Source organism: Lissotriton helveticus, chromosome 3_1 (genome assembly GCF_964261635.1).
Source record: "Lissotriton helveticus chromosome 3_1, aLisHel1.1, whole genome shotgun sequence".
In the NCBI taxonomy this organism is placed as follows: domain Eukaryota; kingdom Metazoa; phylum Chordata; class Amphibia; order Caudata; family Salamandridae; genus Lissotriton; species Lissotriton helveticus.
Window position 1 is genome coordinate 1,496,665,236 of NC_136061.1, and position 18,830 is coordinate 1,496,684,065.

General features: G+C 42.8%; 1 protein-coding gene across 1 annotated transcript in view; it reads left to right on the forward strand.

Moving 5' to 3' along the window:
• LOC144825013 (indolethylamine N-methyltransferase-like) overlaps nucleotides 1–17,884 on the forward strand; it is a 60,045-nt gene extending 42,161 nt beyond the window's left edge. Inside the window, exon 3 of the mRNA XM_078683928.1 lies at nucleotides 16,832–17,884. Within this exon, the coding sequence (XP_078540054.1) occupies nucleotides 16,832–17,270 (439 nt within the window). The 3' untranslated portion in view covers nucleotides 17,271–17,884. The remainder of the gene's footprint in view (nucleotides 1–16,831) is intronic.
• Nucleotides 17,885–18,830: the final 946 nt, after the last annotated feature.

Genomic DNA, 18,830 nt, shown 5'->3' on the forward strand with positions numbered 1-18,830 from the left:
CTGATTAACTGCCCTAATATAATTAATAAGACCTTTACAACCTCACTGTGAAACACTTATAAGATATAAAAATCAGCATCCCTAAGCCCAAATTCTTAAGAGCTATTTCATCATGAGCCAAGCAAAACATTTAACTATTATCAATTGAACGAAGAAAGAAACAAATTGAATGAATTCAGGAGAGGGAAATGCAGCAGAAATGTTAAGTGGTTATATTTTCAGTCAGTCAGTCAGTCAAAGTAACTTTATTTTGGTCAACATGACGTAAAAAGTACAGAATTTAAAGCGTTAATTTACGAAAATACATCAGAAGAATTAGAATAAAAAATCATGACATTTAAGAGAATTAAAAATACACTATAAGCAACATTGAATAAATACCTAAAATCGAGGGTTTAAAAAAAGCAGGGTGGCTAGTATACAGTGGAGACACGTCACATATTCATAATAATTTCGTTGAAAGTGCATACCCCCAGATTCATCATCGTCCTCTTTTGCGAGTCCTTAATAGCGATTTTTAAGGAATCCCTATTAAAGACTAGCAAAACGGGATGCATATAGAAATCGCATTTTATTTTGCGATTTCTACTGCTTCCTTATTTGCGATTCGCTAATTGCGAATCGCAAATAAGGAATGGCTTTCCCATTCATTCCTATGGGCCTCAAGGCCCATAGGAATGAATGGGGAGTCATTCCTTATTTGCGATTAGCAATTAGCGAATCGCAAATAAGGAATTGATTTCATGGGTGCCAGGGTGTCCAAAGGACACCCTGTAGCACCCCTGAAATGCAAATGTACACTGGTGTTGCGCACACACATGTCCAAAGGACATGTGTGTGTGTAACATACAACTTAGAAAAATGCACTAAAGTGCATTTTTCTAAGTTTTCGCTATTTACCACGAAGTTACACTTCGCGGTAAATAGCGGCCCAATATTGCAAATTCGCAATTTTTAAAAGGTTCATGAATAGCATTTAAAGAATCTCTAATTGAGATTCCTTAAATGCGATTCTTCGCAATATAGCGATTTCTAGTATAGCGATTTTTGCATTTGGGATGATGAATCCCAAATGCAAAAATAGCGCTCGCAAAGGGCCAGATTCTCAGAATCTGGCCCTTTGCGAGCCAATTTTAGTATGATGAATCTGGCCGATAGTGCTTATAAATAGGTTGTTGTTTTGTTGAATTACTTTATTCTATATATTTATATCATAAAAGTATATACATTCCGAGCCTAAAATCGCTATTTAAAATAAATATATCCAGTTCACAAATCTAAAAGACAATAAAAGTACTATATACAATTATAAAAAACCTGATAACAGGAATTAAAGTGTAACAGCAGTGGTATACATATGGACTTTCTATGCAGGCAAGATCTAGGTTTTATTTGTATTTATCAGCATAGTACGTGTGAGCCAGGCACTTGTTAAATACTTTGCAACCCCACATACGATAAACAAAGATGTTGTGTCTGATGAGAGGATGCATAGGGCAACCCTATAGTCACTGACTCCCAGCTCCCTGCATACTGGTTTTAACCATCTTGATCTAGCCCTCTTGTATGCTTTGCAGGCGAACAAGAAGTGCTGTAAGGATTCAGTCACGCATGAGCAGCTTGGACAGATAGGATGTGGAACCCGCGTTCCTTTCCAGCCCTCGGTGAATTTGTTAAGAGGGAGTGTCCCATACCTCATTTTCAGGAAAAGTGATCTGTCTTTTGGGATTTGGGTGAAATCTAAGAATGGTTCAAGCTTCCTAGTGGGCTTATGTTCCAAAAATTGAATCGTTAGGGCTCCCCACTTTGTGCTCATTAATTCCTCGGCATGTACCCACTCCCAATAGATTTTTTTAACAACTTGCTTGGGAGATGGGGACTGGGAGATCCAAAATTCAGCCAATCCCAGCTTCATCACCAGCTACCTCAGTTTATTAAGCCACTGTATCTTATTCACACTATTCAGAATGATCAATTCGTCCATCACCAAGGTGTAATTTGCCAGTTCTGGTGTCCTTCTCAGGCGCACCCAGAACAGCAAAGGGCGGAGGCGAACTATATCTGAAATCGAGCGTTTGCCCATATCATGAAAAAGGGGCTTCAATGGAGAAGAGGTAGGGAGGGAAACTAAGTCCCTCAGAAACGTATGCTCGGCTCTAACCAAATCAACCGTATTCTCACAGCCCCATAGTTCAGACCCGTAAACTGCAGAGGCTAACGCCTTCCCTTCATAAACAGCAAGAGCCGGAGCTATAGGCCTGCTGACGGACATTCGCTGGTTCCTCAGAATTACTTTAGATACTCTTTTAAAGTTTAGGAGCATTTTGGCAACATGGGAGTCCCATTTCATTCTGTTGTTGATCCTGACTCCCAGGTAGTCAAATGCCTCCACCACCTCTAGCGGTGACCCATTGAGAGTGATATGAATTCTCTTTGCTTTTTTTAATGGGGGCAGCATCATCAACTTTGTTTTAGTGTTATTGATGGTCAGCCCACGTTCGTCGCAAAACAGACTGAATCTGTCCAACAATTTCAGGAGTCCCGAGGGAGTTTTGGACATCAGGAGGGTATCGTCTGCAAAGAGGAGGGTGGGTGTTTTCTCCCCTGCCAGGACTGGGGCATCGGCAGTGTCCTCCCTCAAATGGTCTACCACCCCATTAATAAAGAGGGAGAACAATGTCGGGGCCATCACACAGCCCTGGCGCACCCCCCTGTTCACAGGTACCCTCCCTGTTAGCTGCCCCTGACTCCCCCATCTAATTCTGGCATAATTGTCCTGATGAAGTTTAACAATAAACTCCAGGAGGTATCGCGGGAACCCCATGTCCAACAGCACCTTCCACAGTTTATCACGGGGCACCAGATCGAAAGCGCTCTTCAGGTCTATAAAGGCCAGATATAAATTCCCCTTCAAGATGGTCACAGATTTCCAGTATATTGCACAGAACCTGAAAACCTGGTCCATCGTACCCACATTTTGTCGGAAGCCCGCCTGAAAATGAGTCAGTATGTTCCCTTCTTCAAGCCAAGATCCTATTCTGTTAATGATGACCCTGCCAACTACTTTCTAGATAGCATCGATTAAACTAATCGGCCTGTAGTTGGCAGGGTCCTTCCCTATCACCTTTCTTGTAGATAGTTACTACTTCGGCGCCCTTCCAAGAATCAGGGACAGGATGTCCATGAAGAATTAAGTTCATTAGAAGGGCAATGAAGTCAGTCCACAACTTGGGGTCATATATAAATAAATCACCCGGTAACCCGTCCGGGCCTGCTGCGTTGGAAGGGGTTATACTCATAATGGCATCATGTACTTCCCAGGTTGCAAAGGGTTCTACAGGTATATGCTTCTCTATAATAAAATGATTTTGTGCCCCCAAAGTTTGGCCTGTCTCAGCCTCATCACAATACAATTTTGAGAAATGGGAATGCCATTGCTGCTCGGTTATATGGTTAGGGAGGGGCTCTACTACTCTCCTATCAAGTTTATTTATCAGATTCCAAAACAGGGTAGAGTCCTTCGAACAGGCAGCGATCTTAAGTTGTTGCCAATGCTCTTCCTTCCAATCCTTCTTTGCCCTTTTAATGCAATTATTGTATTCCTTTCTGGCCACCCTAACTGCTACCGCATCCTTCCTCCTAATGGAATTCGATATAGCCTTTCTCCTTTTCCTGCATTCAGCCGTATACCATGGGGTACCAGTTATAGTTGGATTATTTTTCATAGGCCCTCTAGTATCCTCGATAGTAAAAAATAAGCCAATTTTCTCTATTAGGCTCTTGTAGGAGTCCGTAAGTTTAGAACTTTGTTCAATGGCCTGGACAGAATTATGGGGTAAAAGTTCTCTAGTCTCTACTTCGACTAGTTCTTTGATGCTGATCAATTTGTCTTCTTGGCACATTACCCTATTCCATTTTAGTCTACATTTACAATTAGATGGAACTACCTCTTTTGCAAGCATTAATGGACCATTTGGTGCTTCCCTCCCGCTCCCCCATCTTATTTTCATACAGAGCGGATTGTGGTCACTGTCCTTCGACTGTCTAACTTCCATATCCACTAATCTGCCCCAAGATCGGGTGTCAAGTAGAATATAATCGATACGGGACGGGCAACTAAGTCTATTATAAGTCATCGCACCATTTGGATCAGAAATGGTCCTACCATTCAAAGCGCGTAGATTATATTCTAATGTTAGCGCATTTAGTTGGATCGCTCTAGGTGTCCATTTCCTAATTGGGGCCAAAGTCAGGGGCGGGATAGACTGTCTTGAATCCTCTTCGCTAAATCCCAGGTGATCTTCTTCGCTTAGGAGTTCATATGTACAATTAAAATCTCCCCCTACAATAACATTAGACAAGGGGGGATACCCGCTAGTGCCACCTCGAGTAATGCTATAATAGGTCAAATTTGACCTCCCGGGGTACCTCTAGCATACACATTAAACAGCTACATAGAACTTCCAATATGGGGGCCCTTAACGGAAATATGTAATATGTCATCAGTAGATAAATTATGCACAGTGAGTGCCCAATTCAGGGCCACACTAATCCATACATGAAGTCCTCCCGATGGGCGGCCTTTCCCTGCACTGATTGCCGGGATAAAATGGGTGGAATACCCACTTTTATGCAGGGGAATCGTGCTCCAGGTTTCCTGGAACATACAGATGTCATACATATCAATAAATTCATTCCATTCTTGATTTACCTTTTTTTTTTGGAGACCCGCTATGTTCCATGAAAGCAAATTGATCACATTGGTGTTTGCAACCATCCGCCTAGTAGATACTTCGGGAACCGTTCTCTCTGCTACTATTCTTAGAGGGCATCGAATTTTACTAGTGTCATTATTCCTTTCTTCCCAGTCAAGGGGCACCTCGACATTAAACGCCATCACCTCCATATCTATATGATTTATGGTGTTATTAACCTGATGCTCGGACATGCACATATTATGTGTTTGTACTGCATTATTCAAGTGGTTATCCTTTTATAGTCAGTCTATTTTATTGAGATCCGAAACATCCTTAGGCCTGGCTTTGGACCATAACGGTGCGTGTCTAATTTGTATATTGGAGTTCCTGGGTGGGCAAGTTCTATACTCTAGCGCCACTAAATTCTCCGCAATTGCCGTATTACCGAACTGTATTTCAATGCAGTCTGTTAGAGAGCTAAACAGGGACAGTCTTTTTACAGTAATCATGTCTTCCCTGATAACTGATCTGCACCCTCTCACATGGCGCAGCCAATGAATGGCTTTATTGCGGATGGATTTGCTGCACTCATAGGCATTGGCAACACCAAGCTTAGTGACCCGTCATGTAGACAGTGGCATTTGGGGATCTATATGGTGTATTAATCTGTTTATTACCCCAATTATCCTCAACATTTACCTCTTTAATTGCCTCTACCGAGTCACTAGAATTTTTTTTACCCCCATGTGAATCCTTACACTTTAATGTTGGTCCCCACAGTTTTTCTGCCTCAGCGTAGGAAATAGGGATGTTCTGGCCGGCGGGCATACTAACTAGAGAAGTTTGAGCTGAAGTCTTGGATAGTGGCCCTCCTACTGTTTTAGAAGCATTCAATGGTACTGCTCGTGCATTAGGGGCTTTTGTCAGTTTGGACACAAATAATGATTGAGGGCTCTTCGTCACATGTAATTCCCCCTGCTTTATTAATTCCATCATCATTTTTTTAATAAAGGCTATGTCCCCTTCCAAGCTTTCCATTTTCTTCATAATTGTCCTATTAAAATTCAAACATCTGGAGCATTCGCCTGTACTATCCAAGACCTCCACAACCTCCCCAGGTCCTTGTAATAATACCTCGCTTAATTCCCTAGATTCCCCTTCCAACACAGAAAATGGATTAGAGCAAGTAATACCCTTTTCACATGGTCTCTCCTGCAGGGACCGGTCTATATTTTCAATGGATTTAGCCAGAAGTTCAACCTTACTATTCAAATTACCCCCCCTTGGAGTCTCTATAACATTTACCTCAATAGGATTAACAGGGGTAGAATGCATTTCATCAGCAGGACGAGTGTGCTTTGGCTTCTTTGAAAAAATTGCAGGGATCACTTTACTCCTTTTCAGTATAGGGCCATCGAACAGGGGATCGTGATTTCCCGCCTCTTTTATGGATGGGGCCCCCAGTAAAATATCCTCACAATCGTCAACAATAGATTCAATACTTGTTAAAATACAATTAGTAGCAGCATGTTGCGACTTTTTGCCTTCTTCCCTTTTTTTGTAGTAACAGGAGCTCCACCCCCCTCCATTGCCTTTCTCTTACCCAGTGCTTTTCACAGACCCTCCTAACTCGCTTGAAATGTTATCCCACAAATCTGACGTGTCCCACAGACTATATCAGGTAGCAGTTACCCCTCCCGAGTTCGCACCGTACCTTGTTAGTGAAGATGGTCCTGTACTTCACACATTAGAGGGGAAGCCCTGCCTTGTCCAGCCTGGGACGGCCGCAGATGGCCCAACCCTTATCCTGGGCTTCACCCGGGGCTTCCCGCGCGCGTCCTCGTGGGACGAGGGGCCACGCAAAGCTTTATGCGCCTCCTGGCGCGGCTTGATGAACGTGGCGGCAGCGTGGCCTGGAGCAGGACTACAGGGCTGCTAGAAAGTGTATTTCCGGGCCGGCGGAGCTGAGCCCGGCCGGTGGAGAGGTCAGAGGGAAAGGTGGTAGCGTGTTCTCAGCAGAGCTAAGCCCGGCCGAACACAATCTCCCCCAAAACAGCTGCTTTATAAATAGATAACACAGACTAAAACGTTTTATAAAAAGGAGAAAATAACCCTACAGTTATATGATATGTAATATTATAAAAAGGGAGATTTTACCAATTGCTAGAACTAAACTTAACAACTACTAAAACTTATCTGGTTGCCAGTTTGGTGTTTTAAGAAAAACCCTTTTTGCACACCGCATACAAAACAGAAATCCTGTAACTGAGTAAACAATTGGAATATTGAGATCATACTTCAATATCCTAAACCCTTCAACTTCAACCTGCTACCCAGGTTTCTGAAGATCTGCACCAACCATCTTTTTCTCATTTTGCTGTATCCCGGGCAACCAAAAAAAACATGTTGGTCTGTTTCCTCAGGATAGTCACAAGCAGGACACCTATCCTCGTTTTGCCTTCTTCACTTTGATGTAAAACAACGGCGAGGCAGAACCCCAAATCTAAATTGCAGATAGAGTTTTCTGGCAGTCGCAGAATTAATGAGGTCGAGGACCTTCTCATAGACAGAGTTATCCTTTATTTCCAAAAAGGTTGTAGTTAATCTACCTATATTGGAGTTGGAATGTAGGAAGGCCATTCTATAGTTCTCATATTTGGCCTTCATTTGGGTGCATGCTAGCTCTGGATCAGAGCAACATCCCCAGACCCATGTCAGTTGACAGATGTTTAATATGGGAAACCCAGGGCAGTCTGGCAGCACCCCTGATTTCTAGAACTTCGGACAATTCTTCTCTGTATGGGAGGAGTTCAGGTGTCGACCATAGGCGACGCCAATATAGAAGGGGTCTGAGACATAGGACTTCTTCCAATTCCATCAAACCCAGATCTAGACGTAGTGGAATTACAGGAGTACTACGTGGCAATCTGAAGAGGTTCCTAATGTATTGGTTCTCAACCTGTAATAAAGATTTGGGCTTACAGTGGCCCCAGAGTTCTGCGCCATATAGTGCACCCCGTGTGCCTGAACCTTATAAATTTCTAGCGCCGGGCTGACAGCGCTCTTGTCTGATTTATTAAAGACCTTCAAGATGCCCCCTGTTGACTGGGCTAATTTTAAAGTCGACTTCACTATGTGTGCCCCCCACTCCATGGTCTCAGTGATTGTAATGCCAAGATACGTAAAGGATGTTACTCTTTCCAGAGGTTTACCATTAAGTAAAGGATTTGGACGAGTACTCTTTGGTTTGTTAAAAACCATAAATTTCATTTTCTGGAAGTTAATCTCAAGGCCTCTTTCCTCACAGAACAACTGAAATCTGTCCAATATCCTTTGGATCCCCATAGGTGATTTTGACACCAGGAGGGTGTCACCAGAAAACATCATAGCCGAGATCCTACGTGCAGCTGGTTTTGGGGCATCTAGATCTCTTTCATGTGACAGGGTGTTAATCAGACCGTTGATATGAAGGCTAAACCATGTTGGGGCGAGCACGCAGCCCTGGCGTACACCACGTTTGATAGGTATGGTTGCTGTCAGTTTTCCATCCCTGCCATATCTTATTTGTGCAAAGTTGTTTTCATGCAGGCGTCTAATGAGATGCGGATCGCGAAATCGTCAAAAATCCGCAAATTCGCCCGCAAAACGGATTTTACGCCCACGCTTAGTTGATAGTACTTATGTGGAAATCACTGACTTCCTAATGGACATTGACAGAAAGATTAGTATTTTGTTAGGTATTCTCAAGGTGTTGTAGGAAGAGGAGACTCCTGTGTTGATTTGATTGCTTAAAAGTAGGCGATCATCAATGATGACCCCGAGACTTTTGACTTTCCTGGTAGGGACAGGAAGGAATCCCATATCTGCAGGCCAGCAAGGGGCAGACCAGAAATGTGGGTTTTTGCCGAGTATAATCATCTTGGTCTACCTGGCATTAAGCTTAAGGCAATGCTTGTTTATCAAGCCGTTGATATGTTTCATGCAATTATGAATGTGGAGGCTGGTGTTGTATACATTAATTGAAGCTGATAGCACGATTTGCCTGTCATCTGCATACGAAGTGAGAGAAAACCCGAGGGATTGAGCCTGTGGAGCCAGATCTGCAACATAGACATTAAAAGAAGGTGGGACTAAGTGAAGAGCCCTGCGGAACACCACAAGGCAGGTGGGAAGAGTTCGAAGAGAAGGCATCAAGGTTGATAACATTTTCCCTGTCTCACAGGAAGGAAGAGACTAATTTCAAGGCAAGGTTTTTAATACCCTTTGCTTCCAGACAGTGAATCAAAATGGAATGATCCACCGTATCAAATGCCACAGACAGGTTCAGCAAGATGAGAGCAGCTGATCCCCCCCATCCAAGATGAACTTTGTGTCATCAGTAGCCTTGATCAGGACCGTCTCAGTGCGATCTCCGATCCAAACCCGAATTGGGTGGGGTCTAGGCAATTGAAATCCTTGATGAATTGATTTAGTTGAATGTTCCTCACTTTTTAGGCTATTTTAGCAGGAAAGGGGAGTCTGGAAACTTGCCGGTAGTTGGCAGGATCTTCAGGGTCCATATATTTTTTTTTCAATAGAGGCAAAATGGAGGCTTGTTTCCATAGGGAAAGAAAGATGCCTGTTCTAAACATGTTGTTGAACATGTTTGAGACGTGGGCTGCAATAATGTCGGGGACCAGCTTGACAGCTGAGGGCGGGCACGGATTATCCGAAGAGCCTGATTTGGTGGTCAAAATGAGATCTTTTATTGGTGTGGTAGAAACAGGGAAAAATGAATCGAAGACATTCGTGGACAGATCATTATCAGGGATGCCAACCCTGTTGTCTTGAATGCTGGATGGAGAATGATAGTGAGTGTGATCAAAGGAGTTGAAAATGTAATCAATGTTACCTCTAAAATGTGAGGCAATCTCATTGCAGAAGTACTGACTAACCCAATTGCCTTTATAATCAGGTTGTTTAGTAAGCTTATGATGACTTGCTAGAATTCTTTAGCTGAGTTTTTGACAGATTCAATTTGCGATGAGAAGTAAGCTGCTTTTTCTGTAATCAAGAGGGATTTATATTTGGTAAGTGAGAGTTTGTAAGTTTCTCTCTCATGGGAGTCATATAGGGCTCTCCATTTCCTCTCTTGGCGTCTGCAACATTGTTTTTCAACCCTAAGGGCATCTGAAAACCAGGAGCCTGATTGATGAATCCTGCCATGGCCTCTTTTTAGGTTGAGCCTAAACAGCGCTTGTGCTGTCATCTTTACTTTCTGGGGTTTGACTCCTCCCACACTTTGGAATGGCTTCCCTTTGTGTCCTTAAAAAATTGTAGCCTGCAAATGGCTATTGGTGGGTGCATGTCCTACCTTTTCTGGCAAGTTCACTCACATGGAGTATTGCCATGGGAGCGAGCAGGCACACGCATGCTGTGTGCATGCCTTTATCTTCTTATTTTCTACTGCTGATGACTGATCCGGAAGCCTGTGTATATGCTGCCCTTCTCCTGTTACCAGACGACACCCTCCAGGCCCCACCCTCTGAGGACAAACTGTCCAATATGGGTACCTTGAATCACGCTCATCCTCCTTTTGCCACCCACCCTCTTTAAAGTTCTGCAAAGCTCCTCCTCCTCCTGACCTCGCCACTCTCACTGCAGTGGGATGAGGCGATGGATTTCAGACACTAGTGCCAGCTGCGGCTGACTTTCCTTATCAGTAGTTGGTGAAGAAGATTCACTTTATTTGTACCGATATTTGGGTGGGTGGACAGGTTTGCCCATATTATTGGTGGAGGATATGGATCCGATGCCATTTCATTATGGACACGAAGAGAGGTATAATTACAGCGTGATCTTGCGGTGAATACTAGATATAAACCTTGGGGCGGTCCGGGTAGAGAAATGGCCGCGATGTGGAGAAATGGATGATGTATTGTTTTGGGAGGTGCACATGGGTACGGTCCACCATTGCTTTCTGGTATTTAAATATTGTTCAAAGATGACGCTCTGGCAGAACACTAGGATCGGAGTGTACTAGCTTGGTTTTTTTTTCAAGAGGTAGCATTATCCTAAATCGGCACGTAAATAGATTGGGTGGATAGACTCCATTTGTGAATGAGTATGGAACACATGGGGCATGAAAAACTCATGGGATACATGTTTTTACAGGGAGGATGTTCCCATCAACCTTATGGGGAATTCACATTGGTAACATAGAGAGTTGATCGTATGCCACACTAAATGAAAGTGGATAATTGATTGATTAGTGATATATGGAGCTAAAGATGATATTGTGAGGGTATTATGTGAAGGGGTATATGTAATAGGACCTAATTTGTGGTGGTTTAGATTTGGTTGGATTAATGTTAACACATTATAAGGTTACTCCAGGTCAGATACTGCATCCAGGAGTCAAGGTAGGCAAGGTGGTATATGGCAATGATGTTCCTTGTGTGGATACTATAGGTGGACATTTGAATTGATTGTATTCTCCCTTGCAGGAGAGGTTGACGATATACACATGAATATAGACCAGCACCAATACGTAGGTGCTGAGATTGGGAATAACACGTGAGCTGAGAATTGCATAGTTTATGGGACTGCACTGATGAGATTGGGTACTGACAGGCTTGACAATGAGTTGATGGTTTGGTAATTAAGTATGATTTCACTAGCCCCTTGCTTAGATGGGTAGCTGAATTGTGCATGGCAGGTTACTGTATCCATGTACTTTTTTGTTACTTTTCCTTATAATATCAAGCCTTGGAAGGCATCTCAGATTACAGATCGTTTACACCCTACTTGAGCTCAGGACAGTGGTGTTCATCGTTGTGTTGTTCCTCCCTTCCTTCGAAGCAGCTTCCGCCCATGGCTGCAGGATAAACCCATGCACCAGGAAAGAAACATGGGTAATCCGATATCCCTGCTCTCCCAACCTCCATGCTTCAATCATCCACCCGCTTGCCGACAAACCAGGTAGGTCAGACTTGTAAGCCAACATCTGAACTCTTTTACATTATTTCTAAATGTATTTTAAACTTCCACAGACCCCACATTAAAAATCCCACAGAGACAGAGACCTTTGTTTATAGTTGGAAGCGTGCAACTGTTCATAGTACTACTGCCTCAACATCAACAACCATTGATCCTAAAATAAATAAATAAAATAGGCCCGTTGTTAACCTGTACTACTGTATATAATGCAGCATGTTGCCCAATAGCATCAAACCAGCCTGGAGTCTCATGTGTTCCAGTTCGGAGGGTATCTGGCTTGATGTTTCTGGCAGGACTGTTCCTATTGCTGCAGGATCAAGGCTGATTTACATATAGCTAGTCTCTGAAGTGGTATAGCAGGTGAAAAACTATGGACTAGAATGCGACCCCAGCAAATATCAGCAGCTAAGACTTTTGCAAGCATTCCACCCAACTGCGTTGTTTTTTCCTTAGCATCAATCAAGAATCTCAATATTTAAGAATGATGCAATGGGGACAAATTATTACTGTCCTTTTAGTAACTTTTATTTTTTTTACAATACCCAAACATAATGAGGGTAAAAATACCAAACGTGGATCCACAGGAAAAACCATCATCTGCATAAGGAGTCTACATGTCCTACAGATACCACGGCCCAAGCACTCATACAATGAAATAGCCAGCTTGGACTAATGTATGACTCTAAAACCACACCCAAAGGTAGAGCAGGCAGAAGAGAATGCATTTATTTCAGTACATCATAGTGGTGCAACATTGCCTTGCATCCGCTTTAGGCAACTAGTATGAAAGGTATAGCACAACCCGAAATGGAGCATGTGCCCCTATGTCGTTTAACTCAAATCTGTGCACAGAACCCCCCCCCCCCAAGTCTATAGAATTCAGTGGTAGAAAGTTCTCGGATATGGAGGTAGTTTGGCCCTGTTTTCTCACTATGGTTCAGGTCATTCAAAGGTCTGGGACCCAGACTCCCAGTGATCTGCCTCAGTATTTCTTGCTTTGTAGATCACAAATAATGTGCACTACCATAAGTTCCTGGTCAAGCCAAATCCTTTGCTCTAGGGATCCTGGTGGACAGTGGTTACATTTTGACTGTTATCCTTCACTCCACTATTTCCAGTGGAGGGCCAACAAAACTAGTTTTACATGTCAAAATGAAAGAAGATAAAAAAAACAATCAAGCAACAATTTGGCTGCCACATTACACAAGCGTTTGCAATGCAATAGGTCTTGCATTTGCAAGAGTTTTAGCTATTGGCATTGTAAATGAAAATGCCCTTTATTTATGTGTTTTGAAAACCCGCAAGTGGTGTGTAAACATGCACTTCGTACTTCTAGTCCTTGCTTACGAGAAGCACGGCTAGCAGTAAAAGAGGCACAGTTACTGCCAGCCCTGTTTCTTGTAAGCAATGACTATAAGTGCATAGTGGGTGTGTACTCACCACTTGCAGGTTTTCAAAACACATAAATAAAAGGCATTGTCATTTACAATGCCAATAGCTCAAACTCTGGCAAATGCGAGACCTATTGCATTGCAAATGCTTGTTTTTATAGTGTATATTTGAGAAGAGTTGAGCCAATTAGAATAAGACTCTGCTGTGACCTACAGATTTTCAACAGCCCGGGAGGTTGATGAAATCAGTAACTTCTGTAATTGATTTTAATCAATTTTAGCCCAGGGTCTATGCTGAGCTGACATATGCCTCTTAATCGGGGCTATATTAGCTGTAGGGCAGTTAATCGTAAAAAAGATGGCTGAGTGATCCCACCAGGCCAGAGGATGCACTTTGAGACTAGTGATATCTTTGTTATTAGAAAACAATGCATCAAGTGTGTGCCCAGTGCTATGTGTGGAAACCGTGCTAAGAAGCTTAAGGTCAACATCATCCATAAGTTCTAGTAAGGAGACAGCCTTGGACCCAGCCTGAGTGAGTCCTGACCCTCAAAATGGTGCTTCACCCATCCTGGACCCTTGTAAGTGGTACTAAAGGTACTGATATAGTCCAAATACAAAACCTTGGACTTAAGACATTTTTGGCCAACACAAGTGCCTGTTTAACCAAGAGGAGACTAGGACTTACCCACTTATAGATCTGCCCAAGTTGCTTCGCCAGTCTGACTTTGCGGCAGCTCCTGCTAAGTAATTCTCCGCTGCAGCAAATCCTGTTCAGTGGTTCCCCACAGAAGGAGTTTACGACTTTGTGGAGCCCTCATTGGCTAAGGCCCGCAGCTTTGTCCCGCAGGAGATTTCAACTTCAAAGAAGGGACTAAGTGGGATCGAGACTAAGTGGAGAAGGAGCCGCTGATAAAGCCCGACTTTATCAGCGGCTCCTTCTCCTCAAGCATCACAATCTGCACCTTATCTTCTCAGACAGTTTTTCTTGAAATTTCTTTTAAGTCCACAGGTAAGTGTAGACTAGCCCAATTACCTTTGTGTATCCAAACCATGCTCCATCTCGGTTGACCATAACTTTCAACTTTGCCTCTGTATCGCACGACTAGGGGGCATATTACCAAGGGTGGCGATAGGCAATTATCGCCGGTTTAGCGGCCGTTTTCGGCCGCTAAGCGGCGATAATTCTATTGCTCTATTAGCAAGCTGTCGCTAACTAATGTTAGCGACAGCTTTTAGGCGATAGTGAGCTGTTTGTGGCCCGCTTTGCATGTAGCGATATGATATTTATCGCTAATGACATGCAAAGTGGGCGTACCCACCCTGTTAGCGACTGAAAGCTGTCGCTAACGTCGCTATCGCCTATTAGCATGGAAGGCGTAGCGATGGAAATATTCCCGCTATCACCAAAAAACAATGCCTGCTCAGACCAGTTCTTAGCCATGTTATCCAATGGGAGGTGAATAACATGGCTAAGAGCATTTTGTCGCTAATGCGTGAATATCGCTGTATTCTCAGCGATATTCACACATTTCGCCTGATTTTTATCGCTTTTGAGATAAACCTTGCTAATAGCAAGTTATCTCAGCGAAAAAAAACGGTGATGCGCGGCGATAAAAATATTGCCTCTAACCCTACTTAGCGATAAATATCGCTATTTGTTGGTAATATGCCCCACGATGTTTACAGTTGGCGGTTTGATCTTTTAGGTGCTAGTTTTCACTGTAAACTTTAATAATTCAAAATTCTGGTTCTACTGATTCGATTTTTGCTTTTTTAATGTCAAATACATTTTACAAATTTACTCTATTTTTCTAAATTTGTGTTTCATTTTTCTAGTGTTGGGTTTTCACTTTATAACTGATTGTGTGCTGCATAAATACTTTACACATTACCTCCACGTCAAGTCTGTCTGTTTTTGCACCAAGCTGCCAGAGGGTTAAGCACCAGGGGCCTTATTTATGAAGGCCTTGCGCCACCGATGCGTCACTTTTTCCCATGTTAAAAGTGAAGCACCGGCGGCGCAAGACCTTCATAAATAAGGCCTCAGTTATTTAGTGACCATTTGAGGTTCACCCTGACAGGCTTTGTGGCTGTTGCTTGAGAAGAGCTCACACTATTCACAACCAACAACTCAATTTCTCACAGTGAACAAAGCATAAAAGTTCAAATTCAAATCAGTGCCTGTTTGTTTGACAGCATTAAAAAAAAACATTGTAATGTGTATTATAGTCCCATATTGCCATCCCAGGTTTGATGTATTTTACATTTTGTATTTGTATATGTTGACCTATTTTTCAGTTAACATTTGTCTCGTTTTTCTGTCTATATTGTCATCTTCTTTTTCTTATGGCATTTACAAAGCACTTGGGCCCCGATGTAGGTAAATCCAATTTATCGACTCATAAATACCGAATTTTACCGATTCGGTATTTATGAATCGGTAAATTGGAAGGAGGCAGATGTAGGTAATTTTAAAATCACAATTACCGAATCTGTAACATACGGTATTTATCGATTCGGTAAATACCAAATCGGTATTTCCCATTGATTCCTATGGGCTTTTAAGCCCATAGGAATCAATGGGAAGGAGGCAGATGTAGGTAATTTTAAAATCACAATTACCGAATCTGTAACATACGGTATTTATCGATTCGGTAAATACCAAATCGGTATTTCCCATTGATTCCTATGGGCTTTTAAGCCCATAGGAATCAATGGGAAATCAATGGGAAATACCAATTCGGTATTTACCGAATCGGTAAATACCGAATCCTGGCAGGGGGAATGGGGAGTCACTTTGACACCCTGTAGCACCCCAATTGCAGGCTTGTGTGCCATGTGGCACACATACATGCCCTAAGGGCATGTCTGTGTGTCACATGGCATAGGTGTACTGGCACAGATGTGCATGTACACAGGAAATCGGTATTTTACCACCCAATAGGATTGGGTGGTAAATACCGACTCCTAAAGGGCCTGTTGCACTCTTTGAAGTGCCACCTACATCTTGATTTACAGAATCGGTAAATTTACCGATTCGGTATTTTACCGATTCTGTATATTTACCAAATCGGTAAATATACTGATTCTGTAAATGAGATGCCCCCTACATGCCAAATCCTAAATACCGGTCGGTAACGGCCGAAATCGGCCGTTACCGACCGGTAAATGGCGACCTACATCTGGGCCTTGGTCTTCCACCTTGTGGTTTATGATATAACCAGAATCTAGAATAGAATAAGATAAGGTAAGGTAAAATAAGATAAGATAAGATAGTGTTTCCTGGTAGATAACTACTTTGCTCCCAGGAGGCTCCATGACCCAAGATAAATACAAGTACAACGCTGATGACGATGCTTCTTTCGCAACATTGCTTGGATGTTTTTTATGCATGCAGGCATGCAGCTACATCACTTCAGTATTGTGCATGACTGGGGAGAGAATCTCGCCTAGTGAAGAGACATGAAAGGCTATGATTTGCATCTAAGCATCAATGTATGAAGCAAGTGTATTTACTAACCATCAGCCATGGTATTGGGGGCAGGTTGGGGAAAGAATAAGATGGATGAATCTGAGACCCAGGCTCCATTAGCTCACTCTGGCCACATTATGGCGGAATGTAAACCTTAGTCAGTCCATGGCAGTTTACTTCAGTGGCCTCAATGCACGCCTGGCCAGGAGCTAGAGTAACACATGTGAAAGTTATGAAAAGAAAATGGCATGTTTACAATGATATCATGTCAATGTTTTTTTTTTTTACAGAGAAATGTGGATTGAGAAAGAAGAGAAGGTTAGAAAAGCCATAAAAGATGTTTTCAAAGGAGAACTTGCTGAGTCTCACCCAGTAGCCCCAGCTCTTCCTGCTCAAGCTGACTGCATTTTGAGTGAATTTTGTCTGGAATTTATGAGCACTGATAAAAAGGGCTACTGCAAGGCCCTGAAAAGTATGACTTCTCTGCTAAAGCCAGGTGGCTGTCTCATAATGTCTGTTGTACTCGAATGCACCTTTTACATGCAAGGCAATGCCAAGTTCCCAGTCGTATCCTTGGATGATGAGTTTGTGAAAAAGGCTTTAATAGAAGAAGGCTTTGACATAAAAGAAACACAGGTCGCTCCTAGACTTATAAACAGTTTGCATTCGATCAGCGATTTTTCAGCTAAATTGTTCCTTTTTGCACGTAAGGGAAAGGACAAGGAATAGTTCCACAGGGGACCATAAAAAAATGCAAGTTGAAACAAAGACGTAGACTATTTTGTGTTCTAATTGAGCTGTGTTCACTGAATTATGTTAGAGATCTAATTTTAATATCCGCAAGAAATATTTGGTGTTTATCTAATATCACAACTCAGTGTTGAAGGGCAGCTCATATGGTTGGATATGATTGTAAATTGATGGTAAATTGAACACTGATTATTATTCTTTGTTAAGTATCAAGATCTATACATTCTTATTTTTCCTGGATATTGCAGTGTCAGAGGTTGAGACTTTGGGGCAGATTTTAAAGAAAATTGTGCAATGCAACTACGTTGTGTAGGGTTAAAAGCACAGCTCACAGCCATATCTACAAAGATATAGCGCTGCTACTGTGATTCCCCGCACTCACACTCAAACAGGCTGCCTAGCACCATGCAGCCACCTTTGCAACATAGCATAGGATCTGTACTGGAAGGGTCCCTTGCATGCAAAATACTAATTTTGAAGCTTTTCCTACATTGTGTGTGTGCTGTACAATGAAGCACACATGCAATGTGGAAAAGGTTTGGAGACGTCAAATAATTTGTCCAATTTAAAGCCTGTGGGAAATATTTACAATAAGTGGCGCATCCCTGCATATCAGCAGGGATGCGCCACTTATAGTGCACCATGCCTCCGCCACAATGGATGGGCCGCATTTACAATGCGGCGCACCATGAGGCAAAAACGGCACAGATGCGTCACGCATCTGTGCTGTAAAAGTGGCGCATTGCTGGAGTTGCGTTGCCAGTGCGACGCAGCTCCAGCAAGGCTCCAGGGTGCCCTATCCTTCAAATGCTGCGTCAATCCTTACGCCTGCTTCAAGCAGGCACAGGGTTTTGACGCAGCATTGGGCTAAAAGTGATTGAGTGAAATCTTGTAGATTTCACTCAGCCACTTTAAGGAGCCATTCCTGCGCAGGAACGCCCCCCCCCCTGGGCAGGAACGCCTCCTTATGGCATAGGGCTTTACAACGTGACGCATCTCACAGATGCGTCACGTTGTTAATACCCCGCACCATGGTGCATCTTTTGCGCCGCTGATTGAATTAAGCACAGGGCACTATTTGTGTTACTTTAAGCCTACTTTGCAGATCAAAAAATATTTTGCAATATAATGTAAATACCATATCACAGTAGCATTTTACATTCATTTTTGTGATTTTTCACCTGAACAAATTAATTCTAAATCTGCCCCTACCCTTAAAGGGTCAGATTTGTCGAGGGATTGCATTGCTCTAGCATCACGCAGAATGTCACAAGAGCAACACAATCCCTAAGTCAGATTTACCAAGCAACACATGGCCACCTTGCATGGCACTGCATTGTTTGGTAAATGTGGAGTAACGCAAGGTGGTGCAAGTCGCTGCCTTGCGTTACTCTGCCCTGGGAAGGCTTTCCATGAGTTGAGAGTGGGTGTTCCCGGGCATCCACCCATGGATTTTGGTGCCTTCTCAGATTACTGGCAACTCTGAGAATGCTTAAAAATTGTAAACCATCCAAGGAGAGGCACAATAATGAGAAATAT